We start from the raw sequence: 19350 nt of genomic DNA on the forward strand, positions 1-19350 counted from the left end.
TTTTTCTACTCTGCAGTCCAGAGTCTAACTATAACGAAGCTAAACTGATCTCTCCGAAGCTGTGTAGGCGAACACAAACGATGGCGGCGATGGGAACCAGCCTAGAACGATACCGAGGAGATGACTTCTGTTCAAGCCGTATATTTGGACCGGGCAATGTCGAACAATGATATTTGGCATGTGCGCCCAATGAAATATGGACGTCGAGGCTGACAGCAATGGACGCGTTCCCCGTGCCCGGCTGTATATGGGTCTCGGGACCGATATTAGCGTCCGGGGAGTCGGTATTCTTTTAGTGCATGTGCATAGGTCGCCTCTATAAGTATCAGCCAACCATTATACATACTAACACTAAGTACCTTGTCCATTATATGTATATGCGAATATGCTTTCCCGGTTGCAAGCACTGCCCATGAAGCGCAAGATCGAACGAGCAGTCCTGCGTTTCAATGACCTACGGTGGGCGCATGCAGGACGAATCTTGGCCGACTGATGAACCTCACGGGTATCATCTCTAGCCCGTACAATATACAGAACCTATCAAGGCAAATTCGGGTTGGGCTCGAGATCTGGAGGTGCTTCATTAAGAGTGTTGATTTCTGTACCGGTCTCGAGGCTAGGCAGATGGGCATAGTGAAAAAGAAGTGCCAGGTTTAAACCAGAAAAAATTGTAACTTGCCCTCATATTGACTATCTGATTTGTCTTTGTAGTGGAAGTCCTGAGTATTATAAAGACTCATGCGACGAAGTGTTAGTGGTAGATTCAACAAGGTGGTTACGGCCGAGGGCCAAGTCGGGCAACCTTGCCGTTGAATTGAGTGGCGAGGACTCGGCCACACGAGATGGATAGAACTATTCGAACAGTACATGCAGGCTGTGCACTTTACGGCCTGCCACGTATTGAAAGCATAGAAGAAATATCAGGTCATGATGGTCTTCTCGAGATTACCTCCGTCCGTCGCCGAACGGAGCAATCGGCAGGAGCTCCGCTTCTCGGCGGAATCGGAGCTCCGAGCCTCCAACATCAAGCCGGTTGTGTCTGTTTGGCTCCAGCTACTGCAAGATGCGTCACAGCCCGACTCCATTAAAATTTCCCAAAGAAAAAGTTCTTCCCATCATAATGTGGACTGACTGGCCACCAGAGCATTTGAGGGGTGGAAGAGCCTGAACAACCTTCACCAGGACACACGTTTCGATGAGCACACAACTTCACTTTGTGTAGCTTGCCCTATCAAGCGGACTACCGATCTCACCGATAACGATATTGGTGCAACACGCGGATGCCGTAGCCCTGAAGCACGACTGGTGCCACCACGAATCCAGGAGTTGGTAGTTATCAACACCAACATGGCTATCACGCTCAGGAAGTTCGCCGCAGAGCTCGGCCTCCTGACGATCGCCAATGCACCTCGCGACGTTCCTCTCATCTACCTCACACGGTTCCTGCGCATGGCAGCTTATGGCTCTGCCTCGCTTATTCTGGCCTTGTTCTTCGCGTCCCTGGACATCTCCGAGACGCGGATCGGCCTCTTCATGACGCTGACCCTGCTCGGCGACGTTGCGCTGTCGCTGCTCCTCACCCTCATCGCAGATGCCGCGGGCCGCCGCCGGATCCTGCTCCTCGGCTGCTTCGGCATGGTCCTTGCCGGGGCGGTGTTTGCTATTGCCAGCAACTACTGGGTCCTGCTCATCGCCGCAGTGGTGGGCGTGATCTCTGTCTCGGGCAACGAGATCGGGCCGTTCCGGGCTGTAGAGGAGAGCGTGCTTGCCGGTCTGGTCGGGGAAGAAGGAAGGAGTGATGCGTTTGCCTGGTACGTCGTCGCCGGCACGCTGGGCAGTGCAGCAGGGCTCGCTGGGGCGGGGACTCTGGTGGAAGCCTTGAAGAAGGGAGGCTGGACTGAGCTGCAAGCTTACCGTGCTGTGTTCTGCTTGTACGGGGCAGTGGGTGTCGTGAAAGGAGTAGTCACGACCCTCTTGAGCTCTCAGTGTGAGGTCGACGGAGGTAAAAATGCCTACCAGCCGGTGGGAGCGAAGCAAAACAGGCCCGCTGTGGCCGCCGACGAGACAGAAGAGGATGGTGGCGATGGAGCAACACAATCGAGCCCGAGCGAGCGCCCTTCGCCTAAATCAAAGCCGAAGCTAGGCTTTGCGCAATTGTCGAACAAGACGCGGTGGACACTCCTCCGATTATGCGCACTCTTCGCAGTTGACTCTCTGGCCTCCGGCATGGTCCCTTATTCTCTCATCAACTTCTACATGGACCGCAAGTTCCACATGCCAAAGAGCACACTGGGAGACATCATGTCGGTGGTCTGGATCATGTCCAGTATCGGGAACGTCTTTGCATCTGCCATTTCGAAACGCATTGGCCTAGTAAAGACTATGGTGTTTACTCACCTTCCCTCTGCGATCTTTCTGGCGCTTCTACCTTCGCCGAACGTTATTTGGCTTACTGTGGTCCTTCTCGTCTCAAGAGGGCTTTTGGCGAGCATGGATCAAGCACCGCGGTCAGCGTTCCTGAGCAAGGTCGTGGCAGCAGAGGAGAGGACTGCAGTGATGGGTATCGTGAATGTAGTCAAGACACTGAGTCAGAGTGGTGGCCCAACAGTCACGGGCATCTTAGCCGGTTCTGACCGATTCTGGATCGCGTTTGTGGTGGCAGGGTCAATGAAAGCATCGTATGATCTGGGCTTATTGACACTGTTCTTGAAGGTCGAGAGGCAGGGTCAGGCAGGGTTGCAAGAGGAGAGAGACCTACAGATGTTGGATCAACAGACTGAAGAGCTTGGTGATGCATTCGAGCTGGACAGCGATGATGGGGAATTTTCTGGAGACGGCACTACGAGCAAAGGAAAGAACATCTAGCACTGTACCGTAACCTCGAAGCGCTCAATGAGGGCCAGGACCAACGTATGAGCAGCCCCGTATGTGGACGAGTATGTCATTTCTTTTAGGAACCACGAGTCTGCTCTGTAGTTATCTAGACAGCTGTGAATCAAAAGCAGGTCGTATTGCTCTAATCTAATTCATAGGCATATTGGGGCAAAAATATCCGAATGCAATTGAAGCCATACGGATTGAAGTACTACTGTCATCTACTAATAGTCCAGACAGTCAAAGGTGAGTATTAAGCGTCTATCGTCGAGACAAATTAACTGTAAGTAAAGGTTTTAGTACCGTGCTATATTCCAGGATTTCCGAGACGATGCAGTATTTATTGTTGTTGGCATATGCCGAGATACATAAACATTACGGTCAATAGACATAGTGCCCACTCGGAAGGAAATAGCTGAGTCTTCATTGAGAACAACTTTTCGGTGCTAGGCACTAGCATGATTAAGTGCCTTGCCAGGATAGAGATACCGGTGATCTTTCTCACTATTTCATTCTGTACCCCTTTATTAATCCGGAACTTGGCATGGTGAACAGTCCGGACGCGAGAGACATACAATAACTAACAGTGTGATCTCAGCCTGTAACAGTCTCTCAGCACAGTGAATCAAGCATCACAGTGACTTTACATTTCACAGACGCGTGTACTGCGGTATATAACTTGATGAAGACTCGTCTACATCGTATTGATTCTTTGACTGGCAAGCCCAAGTCTCGAGACAACGAGTATCAAAAATCAACACTGCTGCTACTTATCGACAAGGTCCAAGATTCTATCATTCGCAAATTGTCTAGCCGTTGGGTTAATGTCAGCTTGTGACAATTCTTCCGGAATGATCATGGCGGTGGATTCATGTTTCATGCTGTTCTTATTCCAAATGAATCATGCTCAAAACAGGTCACAGCATCAAGCTGGCCTACGACACGGTGGCCAGGGGCGCCCGTTCAGCATAAGCAGGTAAACTCTGCCTGAATGCTCGTTGCCACCCGGGCAAGCCAGTCCAGTAGCATACTGAAGACTTCACTTCTGCTTCATATGGCATGGATGTGACTACGAATCGGACTTGCTGCGCCTCCTCGCCCACGAAGCAGACTGGCGGCATCTGATCTGGTCGGCATCGGATCTCGGTCCATGACCTATATTGTCCTTGAGACTGATTGGCTGTATGTCGAGAAGTGTCCCTGCATTAGGAGCACTGAATGTAAGCTTGGGGGCTGCAAGATAGCCTCGGGAGATCTTGTCCGGGTGAAGCTAATCTAGTCTGAGTGGTGGCGTGCTGTCTCTTATTCGCATCTCTTATCTGTTATCTCTTATTCGTATTCTTCTTCGAGACTTGGTCAGCACTCATAGATTCAGACGAGATGGCTGATCATTCAACCGCGACGAATCACCAGGTAGAACGACAGAAATGCAGTGACGAAGTCGCCTCGTTGCAGCACAGAAAGCTCGGCACTTCTAAAATGTCGTCAAAGGGTTTGGGCTGCACAAGTGGCATGATCAAGAGAGAGAGCGTCCACAGAGGGCCTCAACGTTGAGGGCGCTGATTGGTTGTCGTCCTGCGGCAAATAGTGGGGCGCAAATAATTGCTACGCATTGATTAGCAGACCGCCAATGTTCGCTCCATCGCGAACGCCCGTCTCAATTGGGGATTCCTGTTATTTATTTCGTCCGGCCCGATTCCTTACTCTCGCTCCCCTTTTGACCTTCCTGTCGAAGCCGTGTCAGCCCGCCAGTCCAATTTACCACCACTGAGGTCGCGACATCAATCTTCTTCTTCCACCGGCGCTGCGCATCTTGTCAACATCACTGCACTGCCATGGGGCTCCTTGAAGAGGTGGCAGGGCCGCTGGCCCAACGGTTCAGCCAGCTGGGCACAGCGTCTCAGGTCGGCATCGTTGCCGTTACCTTTGTCGTCGTCTCGATCATTCTCAATGTCTTGAACCAGTTGATGTTCAAGAATCCCAATGAGCCTCCTGTCGTCTTCCACTGGCTGCCCTTGATCGGCAGCACCGTGACTTACGGCATGGACCCCCCTCGATTCTTCAAGGAGAACAGCAAAAAGGTCAATCAAGTTCCGCCATCCATCATACGTCCTCTATCAACTTGCTGACTTGAATGTGCCTGCAGCATGGCGATGTTTTCACCTTCATTCTTCTCGGCAAGAAGACCACCGTCTATGTCGGCCCCCAGGGCAACGAGTTTATCCTCAACGGAAAGCAAAAGGACGTCAACGCGGAGGAGATTTACAACAACTTGACCGGGCCTGTTTTTGGCAAGGACGTCGTCTACGACTGCCCCAATGCCAAGCTCATGGAGCAGAAGAGGGTGTGTCTACGCCCCGTGCTGAGATATGCTTTAGTTTGGATTACGCTGATATTGTGACAAACGACAGCTCATCAAGAATGTCCTCACGACCGAAGCTTTCAGGAGTTACGTTCCTTTGATCACCAACGAGATCTTGTCCTATTTCAAGCGAAACCCCGATTTCCAGGCCCAATCCGGCGTCGTCAACATCCCACCCAAGATGGCGCAGCTTACCATCTTCACTGCTTCTCACGCCCTCCAGGGCAAGGCCGTTCGCGACCAGTTCGACGAGTCCCTGGCTGACCTGTATCACGATCTGGACATGGGCTTTAGCCCCATCAACTTCATGCTGCACTGGGCTCCTCTGCCCCACAATTCGAGGCGCGATCATGCCCAGCGGACTGTTGCCAAAATTTACACCGACACTATCAAGGCCCGACGACAGAGCGGCGAGAAGAGCGCTGACGACATCATGTACCATCTGATGAACTCCTCTTACAAGGACGGCACCCCGGTTCCTGACCATGAGATCGCACACATGATGATTGCCCTGTTGATGGCCGGCCAGCACTCCTCGTCCTCTACCAGCTCCTGGATCATGTGCCGCCTCGCCTCGCGACCCGACATCGTGGAAGACCTGTATCAGGAGCAGATCCGCGAGCTTGGGTCCATCGACAAGCCTCTTGAGTACGAGGACCTGGCTAAGCTGCCACTCAACGCCAACATCATCAGGGAGACGTTGAGGATGCATGCCCCCATCCACTCCATCATGCGAAAGGTCAAGTCGCCCATGCCCGTCCCTGGAACCAAGTTTGTCATTCCTACCAGCCACACTCTCCTGGCCGCACCGGGCGTGTCGGGCAACGATGAAGCGTACTTCCCCGAGCCCGCTGTGTGGGAGCCTCATCGATGGGAGAAGGGCCACCCTCTTGCGCCGAGCCAGTCTTTGAAGACCGATGATGACGAGGAGAAGGTCGACTACGGCTATGGTCTGATTAGCAAGGGTGCTTCGTCCCCTTACCTACCCTTTGGCGCTGGCAGGCATCGATGCATCGGCGAGCAGTTCGCGTACTTGCAGCTGCAAACCATCGTGGCCAATGTCACTCGGCTGTTCAAGCTCAGGAACGTGGACGGTTCGACTGGCAAGACGGTGGGCACCGACTATGCCTCGCTCTTCTCGCGGCCCCTTGAGCCGGCCCCCATCTACTGGGAGAAGCGATAGGAAGAACATGAATCATCGTCTCTTCTTTGATCAGATTCATTACGACTGTATATAACGGTTCGGAACTAGACTTGAGGGTGGGGCGGGGCTTCGGAAAACAAAAGCACGGAGCCAGGGTGCTAGCCACGATAGAAGGATCGAGTCGTGGTGTATAACCGCGCAATAACATCATATAATCCTAATAATGAAGTAAAATACATGCAATCTGCAAGACAATGGTTCCTTGAAACGAATTACTCTAGCATGATCATTTCGCGAGTCCCCAAATGCATTCGCGTCCCAACTAACGGGTTCAGGTCCCAGGGACGCGAGCCATGGTTTCCATCTTGAGGGAAGGTTTCGATTAGGTTCGACAGACCTTGTGTTCTTAAATTGTGACTAGGACCATGTGGGAGTCTAAATCACTTTGTGTAAAGAACATAGAACACCCAGGCCTTGGGCTGCAGCCAAAGTCCCCACTTGCGGAGCTTGAACGGGACAGACAGACAAGCTTTCTGTCAACGGCCCGGGCTCCTGATCTGCGGTTCCATCACTTTGTTTCTCGCTCGGACGCACCAAATCGGGCCATGAAACCTGAGTCCAGTCCAGAACGGTTTCAATTGAGGTTACCGTGCACGTCAGAACGAAAGACTGCGCTGAGGGAATCTCATTTCGAAGAGGTGTGTGCTGATGAGGTGACGAACTGCAGCCCACAAAGTGAGTGAGTGACATTGGGCTGCTCAATGACGCAGAGAAGGCCGGTTCGCTACAGCTGCTCGCCGACAGGCATCTCCAACCTCGTCATCCACGAAGCTCGTTTCATCTATACATGCACCACTCACAAACTGACAACTATCTCCCTTGGAAGCACATTGCAACTCACATAATTGACTGCAGCCATCGTCCCAAAATATACTAGGGAACTTAAACGACGGCCGAAGCAAGGATGACGGACAAACAAGGAGGTCCTCTCCTCCACCTGGCAGGCCTCAAATCATCACAGCTCCCCTCTGCAACCGCCTCACCCGAGGAGCTGACCCCGTTCATCACAGCGCTCCTGGAGGAGGCAGTGCCCTTTATCGACACGGCGGCGCCCAGGGCCGCGGACTTCACGGACCCGGCGACGCCGGCCCCGCCGGCATCAAACACGCTCTGGAAGTCCAAGGGGACCAAGAGCTTCCCCGAGTCCACCGCCAAGATCGATCTCAGCGAGCGGGTCGTCGGCGGCGGCGGAGCAGCGGGCAAGGGCGACCCGGAGACGTGGGCGTGCCGGCGCAGCGTGCACGCGGACGCGGCGTCCAAGGGCACGGCGAGCTGGGCCGAGTTTGCCGACTGCATCCGCGACCGGCACGCCGAGACGGAGGACGCCTTCACGCCGACGGTGCTGGCGCACCGCGCCGCCGTCACGTGGGCCGGCGCCGCCCAGGTCCAGCCGGTGGAGGCGGGCGGCATCTCGTGGGGCGGCTTCGGCCTGGCCCTGCTGGAGATGAAACATAAGATCCCGCCGCCGCTCAAGCCGCGGGTGTTCCCTATAGTGCAGCTCATCGCGACGGCGCTGCCTGGTGGCGGCGCTGCCGAGGGTTCTAGGGACGAGTTTGTGGTCGTCTCGGTGACGGTGTCTGACCTTGCGACGGGGCAGATGAAGGATCAGGCTGCTTTGTCAGTAGAGAAGGGCGTCGTCATCGGGGCGTATGTCAGTGTGGAGAGGGTGAGGAGGTTACCTGGTCAAGGGGATGACAAAGGGAAGATTGAGTGGATCATGGCTACTGCGAGCGATGCGAAGGGTGTCTTGCCTATGTTCTTGCAGACCAAGGCCGTGCCAGGCCAGATAGCGAAGGACGTTGGCATGTTCTTGGGCTGGATCGACAAAGAGAGGGAAAAGAAGGGTTAGAGGACAAGTATCGCTTCCCCTGGAGGCCGTGAAAATCTAGCCCCGGAATCAAGACGTGCGATTGCGAAGAAAAGGGAAATTGCAAGATGTTCGTGGCGCAGATGAAAACTTGGTTGGCAACGGTTGTCGACGTGCAGGATGGGTGTCAGGCAGAGGCCGGGCTCGGATGACAGGCTTCAGTACCTCGAGACTCAACGGTGTAATGTTAATACTGGTGTCTGAAACAGGGACAAGGAAGAATGCATTGTCATCCCTACAGATGAAGAGTAGTTTGATCGTTAATTGGAAAAGGGAAAAAGCTGGTATCACATGACAGCACTACGACTGTTACGGAGGTTGATTATAGTTCGAGCATAAATCGGTCCGAACGCTGCAGCCATCATCATCCCTGGGGTTTCTTTCTACATCTGCGAGTTGTTCTAATAGCCAAGAAGAAACTAAAGCACTCGCTGTCCGACATCCATTATCTGCTCTTTCGGGCTGCCGACGCGAGGAGCGTGCTTGAAGTCCCTTTCCCCAGACGTCTTCTGCGCACTACTGCTGCGGTTTCAGTTCACTTGGTGTTCCCTCGCTGGACTTCCACATCTGGACCGATGTCTAGTTCGATGGTTCTGAGCTTGGGTATTCAGATGACTCCAAGGTTGACCAGGATGCCCGAATTTGGTGGGTGGGATATGAGATCCTTGGAGAAATATCGGCCGTCACGATCGATACAAGCTGTGATGGTGCGGTCACAGTACATTCATCTCACATGATATTACTCATCAAATACCGCAGGCAGAGCTACTCTGCTTAAATGGCGCAGCCAGGAAAGTAGGATTGCCGTACGAAAAGTACAGGAAACCTCGCAAGTTAAGCCTCTGCCTGCTTCGACTCACCCCTCTGCAGTGGTTTCTTGTCACCGCATCCATAACAAAACATAGACACTGTCTCCAAAAGTATTGATTGTCTTGGGACGGAGAATCAAGGTAGACGTGAGGAAACGGACATCAGAAGCAAAGTTTAACAATCCTCGAATTCGTATGCGGTGAGTCAAGCTGGCAGACGACATGCATACCTAAACAGGTAAGAAGGCGAGTGGCCAGGCGGATGGCGGGGAGAATGCTAAAAGGGTTGGACCCTGAGGGCGGACCTGAAACATTCGAGCCCGTCATCCAGTCGGTCAACCGTTGAAGACATTAGAGGCTCTATAATTGGCGACCCGCGTCGCCGGAATGTCTGAGAGCTCCGCCTCCGTTTGATCACGGTAACAGCACGATGGCCGGTCAGACTGAATGTCCAGCGTCCGTTGTAAGTCGCCGGCTGTAGTATTCATTTCAAGGATGGGTGGGATCTGCCGGCGGTGGAGAACATTTGACAGCCATGTGCCAATCGGCACCATTGCGAGCTTTAGAAGGGTTCTGTAGCATCCAGCCGATCATCACAAGCCAGGCCATGCTGGGGGGTTGACCCAGACGCCGAGGATCTCTCCATGGGTCTCGCATGTCCCCGCCCTCCACCAACATATTGCTTCTTCGAGAACAGGGTCCATCGATCTTGTCTTCAGGGTGATCTGGCTCGAGTGCATCTCGTCTCTGGGTTGATCTTGGCTGGGAAGTTGGGATCAGGAACTGAGTTGCTTGCTGGCTCCACACGCGAACATTTCCGCTTTAAGCCATCGTTTCGATTGGGCGTTTGTCACGCAGCGGATCGAAGTGCAGGCCCATCGCGTTACAGATGTCTGTGTAATTCATCCGACGAAAGGGAACGCTCGCCAATGTTTCAAACCAGCCAGCCAATCGAACACGGGCCCGTTGAAATGACAATTCTGCCCACCGGAGACGGGAGACGGACTGCCGCCTTGCCCACGCAGGCCACGCCTCGCACGCTGCCCGTCTCCATCTTATTCTTTCCTTGTCTGGTTTAGCGTTTCTTGTCTTTCTCCTGGAGGACTTGGGGACTTGGTGGGACGTCATGACCTTGATATGGGTCGGCCTGTCCCCCCATCTTTCTTCTCATTGCGTCCCCTTGCACGTCTTCAACAACTGCGTCTGCTCCCAGATCTCATACGAGTCCCTGCGTCCATGTGCAGCCAGTTACCAATTCCGAGACCAGACTTTCATTTCTCAAACCAAACGGACTTTTCTGGAATACCCCAACCCCCACCCAACCAATCCTTGTTTGTTATCTGATCGCAACACATCCTCGAAAGTGGGAATAATTTCCGGCGCGTACCTCGACGCTGCCAATTGTACAGACAAACTCTCAAGACCGATAATTCTTGAGCGTTTTTGGATATTTCGTTTGATCTTCACTTTACGTTCCAACTTGGACTTGTGTGGAGCAGCAAGAATCGTGAACTCGACCTGTATATATATTGACCAACCACAACTAGCCCAGCCAGGGCTCGATCCTATTGCTACGGTATAGCCCAAAAGCTATTAGACAAGTGGTCTACCGCGCGCGATGGATTTCCCATGGAAACGGGTGACGGCGGTTGCTGCCGTCGCCGCATACGTCGCCACTTCGACGCTTAAACAGGCATGGTCACGATCAACCTTCACCAACTACTTCGCCGTCAGCTGGCTACTGAGCTTCCTCTGCTGGGCGTCGTGGACCGTCATCCTCTATCCCAAATGCTTCTCGCCTCTATTAGGCTTGCCTGAACCACCGAATCCATCATGGATCAATGGACAATACGCAAAGATTCGGGAACTTCCAACGGGTGTCCCGATGCTCGACTGGTAACAGACCCGGATATCTCCCCTCGCTCACCCAGCTTCGGACACTGACAGCACAATAGGGTCAACTCCGTGCCCAACAATGGCATGATCCGCTATCTGGGCTTGCTCAACCAGGAGCGCCTCCTGCTCACCTCACCTAAGGCCCTGGCTGAGGTGCTCGTCACCAAGAACTACGACTTTGCGAAGCCCGGCATGGTGCGGTACTCAATCGGCCGCATCCTGGGCGTCGGCGTCCTCCTGGCCGAGGGCGAGGAGCACAAATTCCAGCGCAAAAACCTCATGCCCGCGTTTGCATTCCGCCACACTAAGGACTTGTATCCCGTATTCTGGGACAAGGCGCGCGAAGGTGTCCAGGCCATGACGGAGCAGATCCTCGTTGATGCGGCCAAGGAACCAGCTTCTCCGGCCTCTCAGGACCCAGAAAAGGCAGCGAGCGAGAAGGCGGGCAGAGCCAAAGTAGCAATACTCGAGGTTGGAGGATGGGCTTCGCGGATCACCCTCGACATCATCGGCCTCGCTGGTCTGGGGCGGGACTTCGGCGCCATAGCAGACCCGACGAACAAGCTGTTCCAGACATACAACCATCTCTTCAGGCCTTCGCGCCAGGCACGCTTTCTGGCCACATTGGGCCTCATCCTTCCGGCGTGGTTTGTCACCCGGCTGCCGGTGCGGCGCAACGAGGACGTGCAGGAGGCGGCCAAGGTGATCCGCTCGGTGTGCTTCGACCTGATCCGCGAGAAGAAGGAGAAGCTGGCGCGCAAGGAGCTGACGGACGTGGACATCCTGTCGGTGGCGCTCGAGAGCGGCGGCTTCAGCGAGGACAACCTGGTGGACCAGCTGATGACGTTCCTGGCCGCGGGCCACGAGACGACGGCCAGCAGCATGACGTGGGCCATATACATGCTGTGCCTGCACCCGGGCGTGCAGGCGCGGCTGCGGCAGGAGATCAGGGAGCGGCTTCCGTCCATCGATGACGGCGGCGCCAGCATCTCCAGCCTCGACATTGACCACATGCCCTACCTCAACGCTGTGTGCTCCGAGGTCCTGCGGTACTTCTCCCCGGTGCCCATGACGCTGCGCGAGGCTGCCGTCGACACCACCATTCAGGGCCGGCGTGTCCCCAAGGGCACACGCATTGTCATCTCCCCAGCCGCCACGAACAAGGACACCGCCCTATGGGGTACCGACGCCACCAAGTTCAACCCTGACAGGTGGATGCCCAAGCACGACGGCGACAAGAGTGCGGCATCCGGCGGCTCGAGTAGCAACTATGCCTTCATGGTGAGTACATTTCTGAGAAACCCTCTCCCCATCCTTCGGATTCCAAGCTAAGTTATGAGACCTTCCTGCATGGTCCTAGGAGCTGCATCGGCATGAACTTTGCCAGGGCCGAGTTCGCGTGCTTGCTAGCGGCCTGGGTAGGCCGAATGGAATTTGAGCTGAGGGACAAGGCGGAGATGGACGAGAAGAACATGGAAATTAAAGCGGGTGTGACGTCTAGGCCGGCAAAGGGCCTGTGGGTGAAGGCGACAGTGCTGGAGGGATGGTGAGCATGTGCAGTTGCTGGGCCGGCCCTTGAATGGAGATAAGAATGTGTATATATATACAACAATAATAATGGTGCTATCAGGACGGATCTCGGTTTTAGGTACCAGCAACAATATTAATGATAGAGGAAGTGTGATGCTTCTGGATTAGGGTATCTAGGATCCCAAACGTCGGCAGGTGAGCTGAGTTACTTGCCACAGGCACTTTTCCTGTGGAATTACTTCCTGTAGGACGATATCTTGTGCCTACTTGAGTCCGTATTTAGGTCCTTGATGGGCCCTTTCTATATCTTGTTAGTGCCCTCCAACCCCGAGACTCGTTCAATGGCTCTGATTGCCAGCCTCGAATACCTTCCTACCGCCTTCCTGACGTGAATGATCTGAGAGTTTGGATGCTATCACATCATTCTACTCATGTTTTCGTAACCATCATCCACAGATCAACGCCCTTCGGGCTGGTATATAGTATATATAGCACTCCAACCAGAAGACAATATCGGCGAGTGCCTTGAGACCCACCGTGGTGTTCACTCGGGATAGAATCTGAAAGGAGCACACCGATGCGAAATCACTATGGATATGTGACAGAGTCCACAAGAGCCCCCCCCCCCCCCCAACGGCTCCAGTTCGTATGCTACCCACGGACTGGAGCACCTCAGCCACAAGGTCGAGCGCCGTTCCATTCACCACAGCTAATCAAATCGTATTGAGAGCTGAAAGGTGCCCCATGTCCATTGATGGGAAGAGTCTTGGTTCGGAAGGTCTGTCGTGATGTCCAGGTCGTTTCGTTAACTCAATCTTGTCCAAGACATGTTAATTCAACCTCCAGGTCTTCGCACCTAAAGACCAACACTTCAGCTCGCCATCACTGAGCCGGGCCGCTCCTGCAGGCCAGGACCACCGGCATGAACTGCTCGTCTGCGCTTGGTCCCCTCCACGGAGGGGATAGCCTCTCCACGGGGGGAGATAGTCAGGTCATGTGCCTCGAGCCCCAGCAGCCACGCCCCGACATCCAGCTGCGAGGCTCGACACCCATCTCAAGCATCTAGACCTGATAGTCGCGCTCTAACGAGTCCGTAGAGCGTACCTCGAGATCGGCGTGACCTTCCTCAACCATCTGGGAGGAACCGTCCTGCCGCGAGGGAGATGAGTCTCTGAAACCATCGACCTAGGCCAGCAATGCGCACCTCCTAGTCCTCTCAACGCCAGTGCCAGCATCACATCACCCCGCCGGCCCTTACAGGACCACCTTCAATGCACACGCACTAGATACACAGCGTATCGATACCTCAACCCGCAGAGAGGAGGTGTGTATGAAGGGGCTCCGTGCGCGTCATCTGAACAAGTGTTTGCCCTCCTCCCGCTCAGATCACCCATAGTCCAGACACATGAAACGAGGCCAGCCCGGTACAAGACGGGGGCTGTGCGCGGCAGCTACCGGCCTTGCCTCCCTCGCTCGCCGCCTATGTGTGTCTCTCTCTCTTAGGTGCTGCCAGCCCTGCAGTCAAGTCGTTAGCTCTGGCTAGTGGGGAGCGGGAGATAGGAAGCTATAGCTGCTTGCCGCTGTCTATGCTATAGCACGGGGGAGGCAGAGGGGAGGGGATCTGTGCGCAGGGCCCGTCGGCCGGTAGGTAGGTTCGTCTAGGCATGTAGCAGTGGGAGAGCGGGAAGGTAAGGGGAGTACGTGGGTGTGAGTGACGGACATGGTTGACGGGATCTAAGGTTTTGGGGCCATGGTGTCGAGTTGCTTCTTTCCGTCTCTCCCTTCTCCCCCGCCGTGCTGGATCCATCCCAGACGCCTCGTGCCGTCCTCGACTGCATTGTAATCTTATCAGGGGAGGCGGGGGGGGTTCAGAGAAACCCATCTCTCTGATCCCTCGATTCGCTCATGTTTGGTGAGCCAAATGTGGTCTGCAAGAAGCGTGAAGGTTTCGCGGGGATCAAGGCCGGGCGAGCGAGCGCACGAACGATCATGTTCTGCTGCGCTGGCCCAATTACAATTCGATTCCCAATTCGAACAATGCAAAGAGTCGGTAGGTAGCTGCACAAAGCACATATCCAGCTATCAACAAGGTTTCGACGCCAGAGTCTTGACGTTTGTTGCGGTCAGGCCGCGCCGTTAAGGTTGGAATCCCCCAGTCTCTTGTCGCTCTACCTGAACAAATCGCTGCTTGGGACGAGCCAGCTGAGTGTGGCCGAAGGGACAGTCTGTTGTTGTAGCATTTCAGCTGGCAACGGTCCAGCGGCCCCAGTGTACCTATTGCCTGGATGGCTTGTCGCTCTGATGAACCGGTGCGCTGTTAGCGTAGCCGCATTTTGGGTGATGCTTGGTTGGTCACCCGTTATAGCTGGGTTATAACTTGCTATACGTATATGTGAGGGTGAGTATTGTTTCATCAGAGAGAGCAAGCAAGCAAGCACCAACAGTGCGGTGTTTGAGAAACGGTAATTGTTCATTTAGCCATCGCAGTTCGCTAAGTGCCTTCGAGGTTTGCCTCGAGAAAAAGCAGTGCAGTGTCCCTGTCTAGTAGTAGTCGTCCAACTCCAGCCGTTATCATGATGCAGTGAATAAAATAAGAATATACGAAACAGTTTGCAATGTCATTGCAGCAGCAGAAAAGAATGTGTAGGCCTCGACTTGGGATCACCATGTCCCATGTAGCTTCGCCCTCGGCCTCGCACCCCTATTCTGCAGACCTATCTTGTCCCTGTTGAGTAGACTTCTCCATCTCAAGCTCACGCTGCTTTGGTCCCTCCCTGGTAGATTCCGAACACAGTCATCCCAGACCTCACTGGACAGATCCATGTTCTTGACCTTCTCCAGCACGACCTCGACTAGCTTATGGTCATCTTCTAGACTCCACTGATCACCGCGCTCGCCCACTTCGACGTTGGTGCCCTTGGAAACTTCGATCTCGGACGCATCTGGTGCTCCCAACTTGTGGAAATCTTCCTTAGTGAGTCCGCGTGGGACGTCTGGTGGTGCGATCCGCTGTCTTTTAGGCGTTGATGGGGCGGCCCGTGATGATGTGTCGGAGTAACCCTTGAAGACGAACAGGCCGGTGTCCCTCTTGTTCTCATTGTTCAAGTCAAAGATGTTGATGTTCTCCTTGCCGTGAAGAGCGTCACTGCTTGACCGCGCTTCGTCCTCTCGGTCCATGTCGTCATCCTCGTCTCGTCTTCTCTTGTTCGCTCCGCGAGGCGGTGCGCGCTTCTTGATCCTGTATCGGAGAGGCTCGGCCTGTGCCAGCGATGATGACGGACCTGGTACTGGCTCAGCCTTGCGACGACGGAGGCGCGGCTTGCTCAGAGGGCTGGGCATGTTGGCGAGTGGCGGCGACGGGAGGTGCGAGTTTGCATCTGGAATCGGCTCGTTGGGGATGGGCGATGACAGCATAGTGTGTAGGTTACGGCAAGAGTTGATAAGGTTTCCAATTGCGGTCTGGGTGGAGAGTTGAGGAGGGCTCGCGGGCGGCGAGATGAAGAGAGCGGATTGCAGTCGCGGATGCGACGGGTCGCAGGAGAGGGCAGACGGCAGTAACATTTTCAATGATGCGCGCAGTCTTGTGATGGGTCGCAACGGTTGGGTCTCGGTTTGAAGGGCTGGAATTGTAGCTGCGACAGCGAACAGCAGGGTTGCGAACAAATGCGACTGGTTTGCGACAGGATGCGATAGAGTCAACAAGACAACAACAGAGCGAATGCGCCGGGGGCAACAGGCGTGCGCGGCGGGCTGAAGAGCGGAAACAGTTGTTGAGAGCAGTCGCGAGGGATGAGGAGCAGCTTCGCGATCAAATTGGATCGAATTCGGTCGTCGCAGGGGCAGACAATGGGTGTCAGAAGTCGGGTGGTTGTGTGTTGGTGGTGAGGAGCGAAACGGGCGGCGAGCAGGAAAAAGAGACTTGGGATGACAAGAGGGCGGGAGCGCAGGAGGCTAGAGGGGAATAAGTCGCCCGTAATAAGGGTCAGACCCAGGCCATCGCCCAGTTGACCCGGCTACCCAGAGTACGTACCACCGTACTGGCCACAGGCTGGGGCCGCTCGATGGGGGCCGGTCCACTTGGGAGTGTAGAGTACAACTGCACCTGCGCCCAAGTGGGGCACGGGCGGCACGACAGGGGGTCTGGGGCTCAGACCTTTGACCTTGACCATGTCCCTGTCTCAAGGTACCCGAGATGGCCCAGGTACATGGCGCACCACCGCGATACCTGACTTGCAAACTGCCTGGCTCCTCTCCTCTCAATTCCTCGCCGTCTGCATCTGCATCTGCGTCTGCTGCACAGTACTTGAGTCTCACCAGGCCAGAGCCGTGGGAACTGCCGCCTCAAGCATCTTATCCTGCAGGTCCTGACACAGCCATGACAAGTACCTGACACCGACTTGTGCCTTGCGTTGCGTTGCGTTGCCTTGTCCTTCTTGTCTTCCAACCCCCTTCGACCATTCGCTACCCCCTCTGCTCCTGTCCCTTGCCCTGCCTGCTGGCCCTCTAGCCCTTCTTCGCATCAAGAGGGGCAGATGCATTCCCACCTGCAGTCCACCTGCAGTCCATCTGCAGGTTATCTACAGTACTTACCCATCCTCTCACCCTCAGTCACACCTGACATGTATCCACACCGCACTCAGGTGAGGGGAAACCGGACGACAACAGTCGGTCTGTGGTTGGTATCACGGGCGACCTGGCATGGTGCGTCCCACGATCCTTCCTCTCTCTCTCTCGCGCGCTCAACACCCTGTGCCGACCTCTCTTGGTTGTGATATGTCCCCCTCCAGCAGTTCCGGAACATGGGCAGGCGAGCCTTTCCACTTGCAGGACGCTGATATCCTCCTTGCTCGATGCCTAGAGGGCATATCCCTCCCCTCTGGTCTGTCTAGTTCGGTTTCGTGGTTCTTCTAGTCTCAAAGGTGAGTCTGACAGTCTCGCCTACTCCCGTTGCCCTTCTCCCTTGACAACCGGGCCCGCTGACTGCTGCTCTGACCGCTGACAACATGGCCGTGCGAAGGGTGCTCCCGAATGCACTCGCACGGGTCGATGTACACCTGTGTCAAGATACCCTCGGTGGGCCGCTGAAATATGCCAGAGATTAACAACAGACGAACCCAGGGACCCGTTAAATTGGTGTGCCCTTGCGATGCTCGCCTTCATCTCCAAGGGGATAATCTAACAATCTGACAATCTCGATTCCTGATTTCTAAACAAAGCAGACAATCACGACGTATCCCGTCCGGTAGTCCTCGTGTCGACCAGTCGTGCTGGGATGACAACGCCATCAACAGCCTATTCACCGATGCAATCGCGCATTTGTCGATCGTCACCACGCCTTGGGACGGCGGTGACTACATCATACTTTGCAGGTTCCTTCGGCCTTTCATGGCAACTCACTAGAATATTCCGACCGTTCGGGGATGGCAACGGTGACCACCCTTGCTCGAGGCTACAGGGTGCTATCTTGGCCTCTTATGCAACTTCACATCTCAACCGTTGTCTCCATCTTCCACCATCGCGATCTATAACACCCGTCGCCCGTGAGATATGTCGAGCCCTGAATCTAGCCCGCCGATGACGTTCGCTGCCACAGCTGCAACAGCACTGAGCCAGGAATGATTGTTGTCCACCGTAGGTCCGGTCATCTTCATTGACTGGGCTGGGCTACACGGCGTGTAAGTCATTCTTGTGGGACCAGGGTATGACAGTGACTCCTCCTGGCCCCGGGGGATTTGCACAGCGCCGCACATGGACTTCTGGCTCCTGACTCCATCGTGGAGAGCTCCGGGAACCGCACCGTCCCTTTTGTTCCCCTCTTCTGCAACCACTTCCGCTTCTGCGATGCTTCTGTTACATTCGCCCTGCAGACTGGATTTCCCCGGCTCTCAACTTCCCACTTTCTCCCAGCCATTCACATATACACTACCAGCCACGCCTTTGCATTTTCAGGGAGCAGGAGGGGTAAGTGATTACGAATGCTTCTTCTCACACCGTGCGGGAAGTCTGGCCAATGCCATCTTGCTTCAACAATGGCAGAGAAGGTTTTCCTTTTCGATGAATGCCATCTAATCACCGTACAGCATGGCTAGGCACATGGGCCTGATTGGTTCTTGAGCGGCCATGTGACTATTGGAATCCGCAACGGAGCGTGTCATCGTGGAGAGCATGACCACCAGTTGATGGCATGACGGAGCACTGCCTTCAGACAGAGACAGCCTACTACAATCATTTTGTGCGCCATGTGCGCCTGATGCACAAATCAGCATCGGGTGGGATGGGCTCACAATAGTAGCCTACGAACCACCTCACTCGGGTGGCCAGCACCAGAGAAACGAGAGAAGCGTGGAACGAAGGGGGGAATGGGGGGGGGATGTGCATGCGGTGCCAAAGCTTGAACGCCAGCAGCGAGACGCGTCTTGGGGAAAATCGCGTCTCCGCCGGGTGGAGACGCGAAGCGGGAAATTGACTCGCCCATTGACCAATCGTCTTACACCAAGTTTGATTGACTCTCTCCAGCGCGCCCCATTTGCGAATGGATTGTCGGACCCCTCGCTGGCTTCGGTACCAGTCGATGTGACAATGCCAGATCGCATCGCGGCTGCAACATGCACGCCCATCCCTGGCCACGCGCTAGGAGCTCACCGCCCGAAAGATCCGGACCCGTCTTTCGACTGAACCTCTTCGTCCAGACGTTTCCCCTGAGGAGTCACCGGATCCCCTTTTTGGATTCCCCAGAGACCCAGATGTATCGTGGCATGCAGGATGCGGACCCGTCGTCTTCCATGATGCCAAAAGTCACTTTTGCATC

The 19350-nt window shown here is 54.8% G+C and overlaps 5 protein-coding genes across 5 annotated transcripts; 4 read left to right on the plus strand and 1 right to left on the minus strand.

Moving 5' to 3' along the window:
* Positions 1–927: 927 nt before the first annotated feature.
* J7T55_008276 (major facilitator superfamily transporter) lies at positions 928–2865 on the plus strand (the record flags this gene model as incomplete). Its single annotated transcript, XM_053138577.1, has 2 exons — positions 928–1037; positions 1143–2865. 2 exons carry the CDS (start codon positions 928–930, stop codon positions 2863–2865), a joined length of 1833 nt encoding a protein of 610 aa, XP_052997553.1.
* Positions 2866–4709: 1844 nt separating this feature from the next.
* J7T55_008277 (cytochrome p450 51) lies at positions 4710–6419 on the plus strand (the record flags this gene model as incomplete). The annotated part of the gene is made up of 3 exons (XM_053138578.1): positions 4710–4964; positions 5021–5218; positions 5286–6419. The coding sequence occupies 3 exons, from the start codon at positions 4710–4712 to the stop codon at positions 6417–6419; spliced, it is 1587 nt and encodes a 528-aa protein (XP_052997554.1).
* Positions 6420–7344: 925 nt separating this feature from the next.
* Positions 7345–8289, plus strand: J7T55_008278 (uncharacterized protein; the record flags this gene model as incomplete). The annotated part of the gene is made up of 1 exon (XM_053138579.1): positions 7345–8289. The coding sequence occupies one exon, from the start codon at positions 7345–7347 to the stop codon at positions 8287–8289; it is 945 nt and encodes a 314-aa protein (XP_052997555.1).
* Positions 8290–10734: 2445 nt separating this feature from the next.
* Positions 10735–12562, plus strand: J7T55_008279 (cytochrome p450 97b3; the record flags this gene model as incomplete). Its single annotated transcript, XM_053138580.1, has 3 exons — positions 10735–11012; positions 11072–12293; positions 12353–12562. The coding sequence occupies 3 exons, from the start codon at positions 10735–10737 to the stop codon at positions 12560–12562; spliced, it is 1710 nt and encodes a 569-aa protein (XP_052997556.1).
* A 2641-nt stretch (positions 12563–15203) lies between these two features.
* J7T55_008280 (uncharacterized protein) lies at positions 15204–16103 on the minus strand (the record flags this gene model as incomplete). Its single annotated transcript, XM_053138581.1, has 1 exon — positions 15204–16103. One exon carries the CDS (start codon positions 16101–16103, stop codon positions 15204–15206), a length of 900 nt encoding a protein of 299 aa, XP_052997557.1.
* Between the last annotated feature and the right edge of the window lie 3247 nt (positions 16104–19350).

The sequence above is a fragment of the Diaporthe amygdali genome, assembly GCF_026229845.1.
Source record: "Diaporthe amygdali strain CAA958 chromosome Unknown NODE_4_length_2575358_cov_65_588622, whole genome shotgun sequence".
Classification (NCBI taxonomy): Eukaryota; Fungi; Ascomycota; class Sordariomycetes; order Diaporthales; family Diaporthaceae; genus Diaporthe; species Diaporthe amygdali.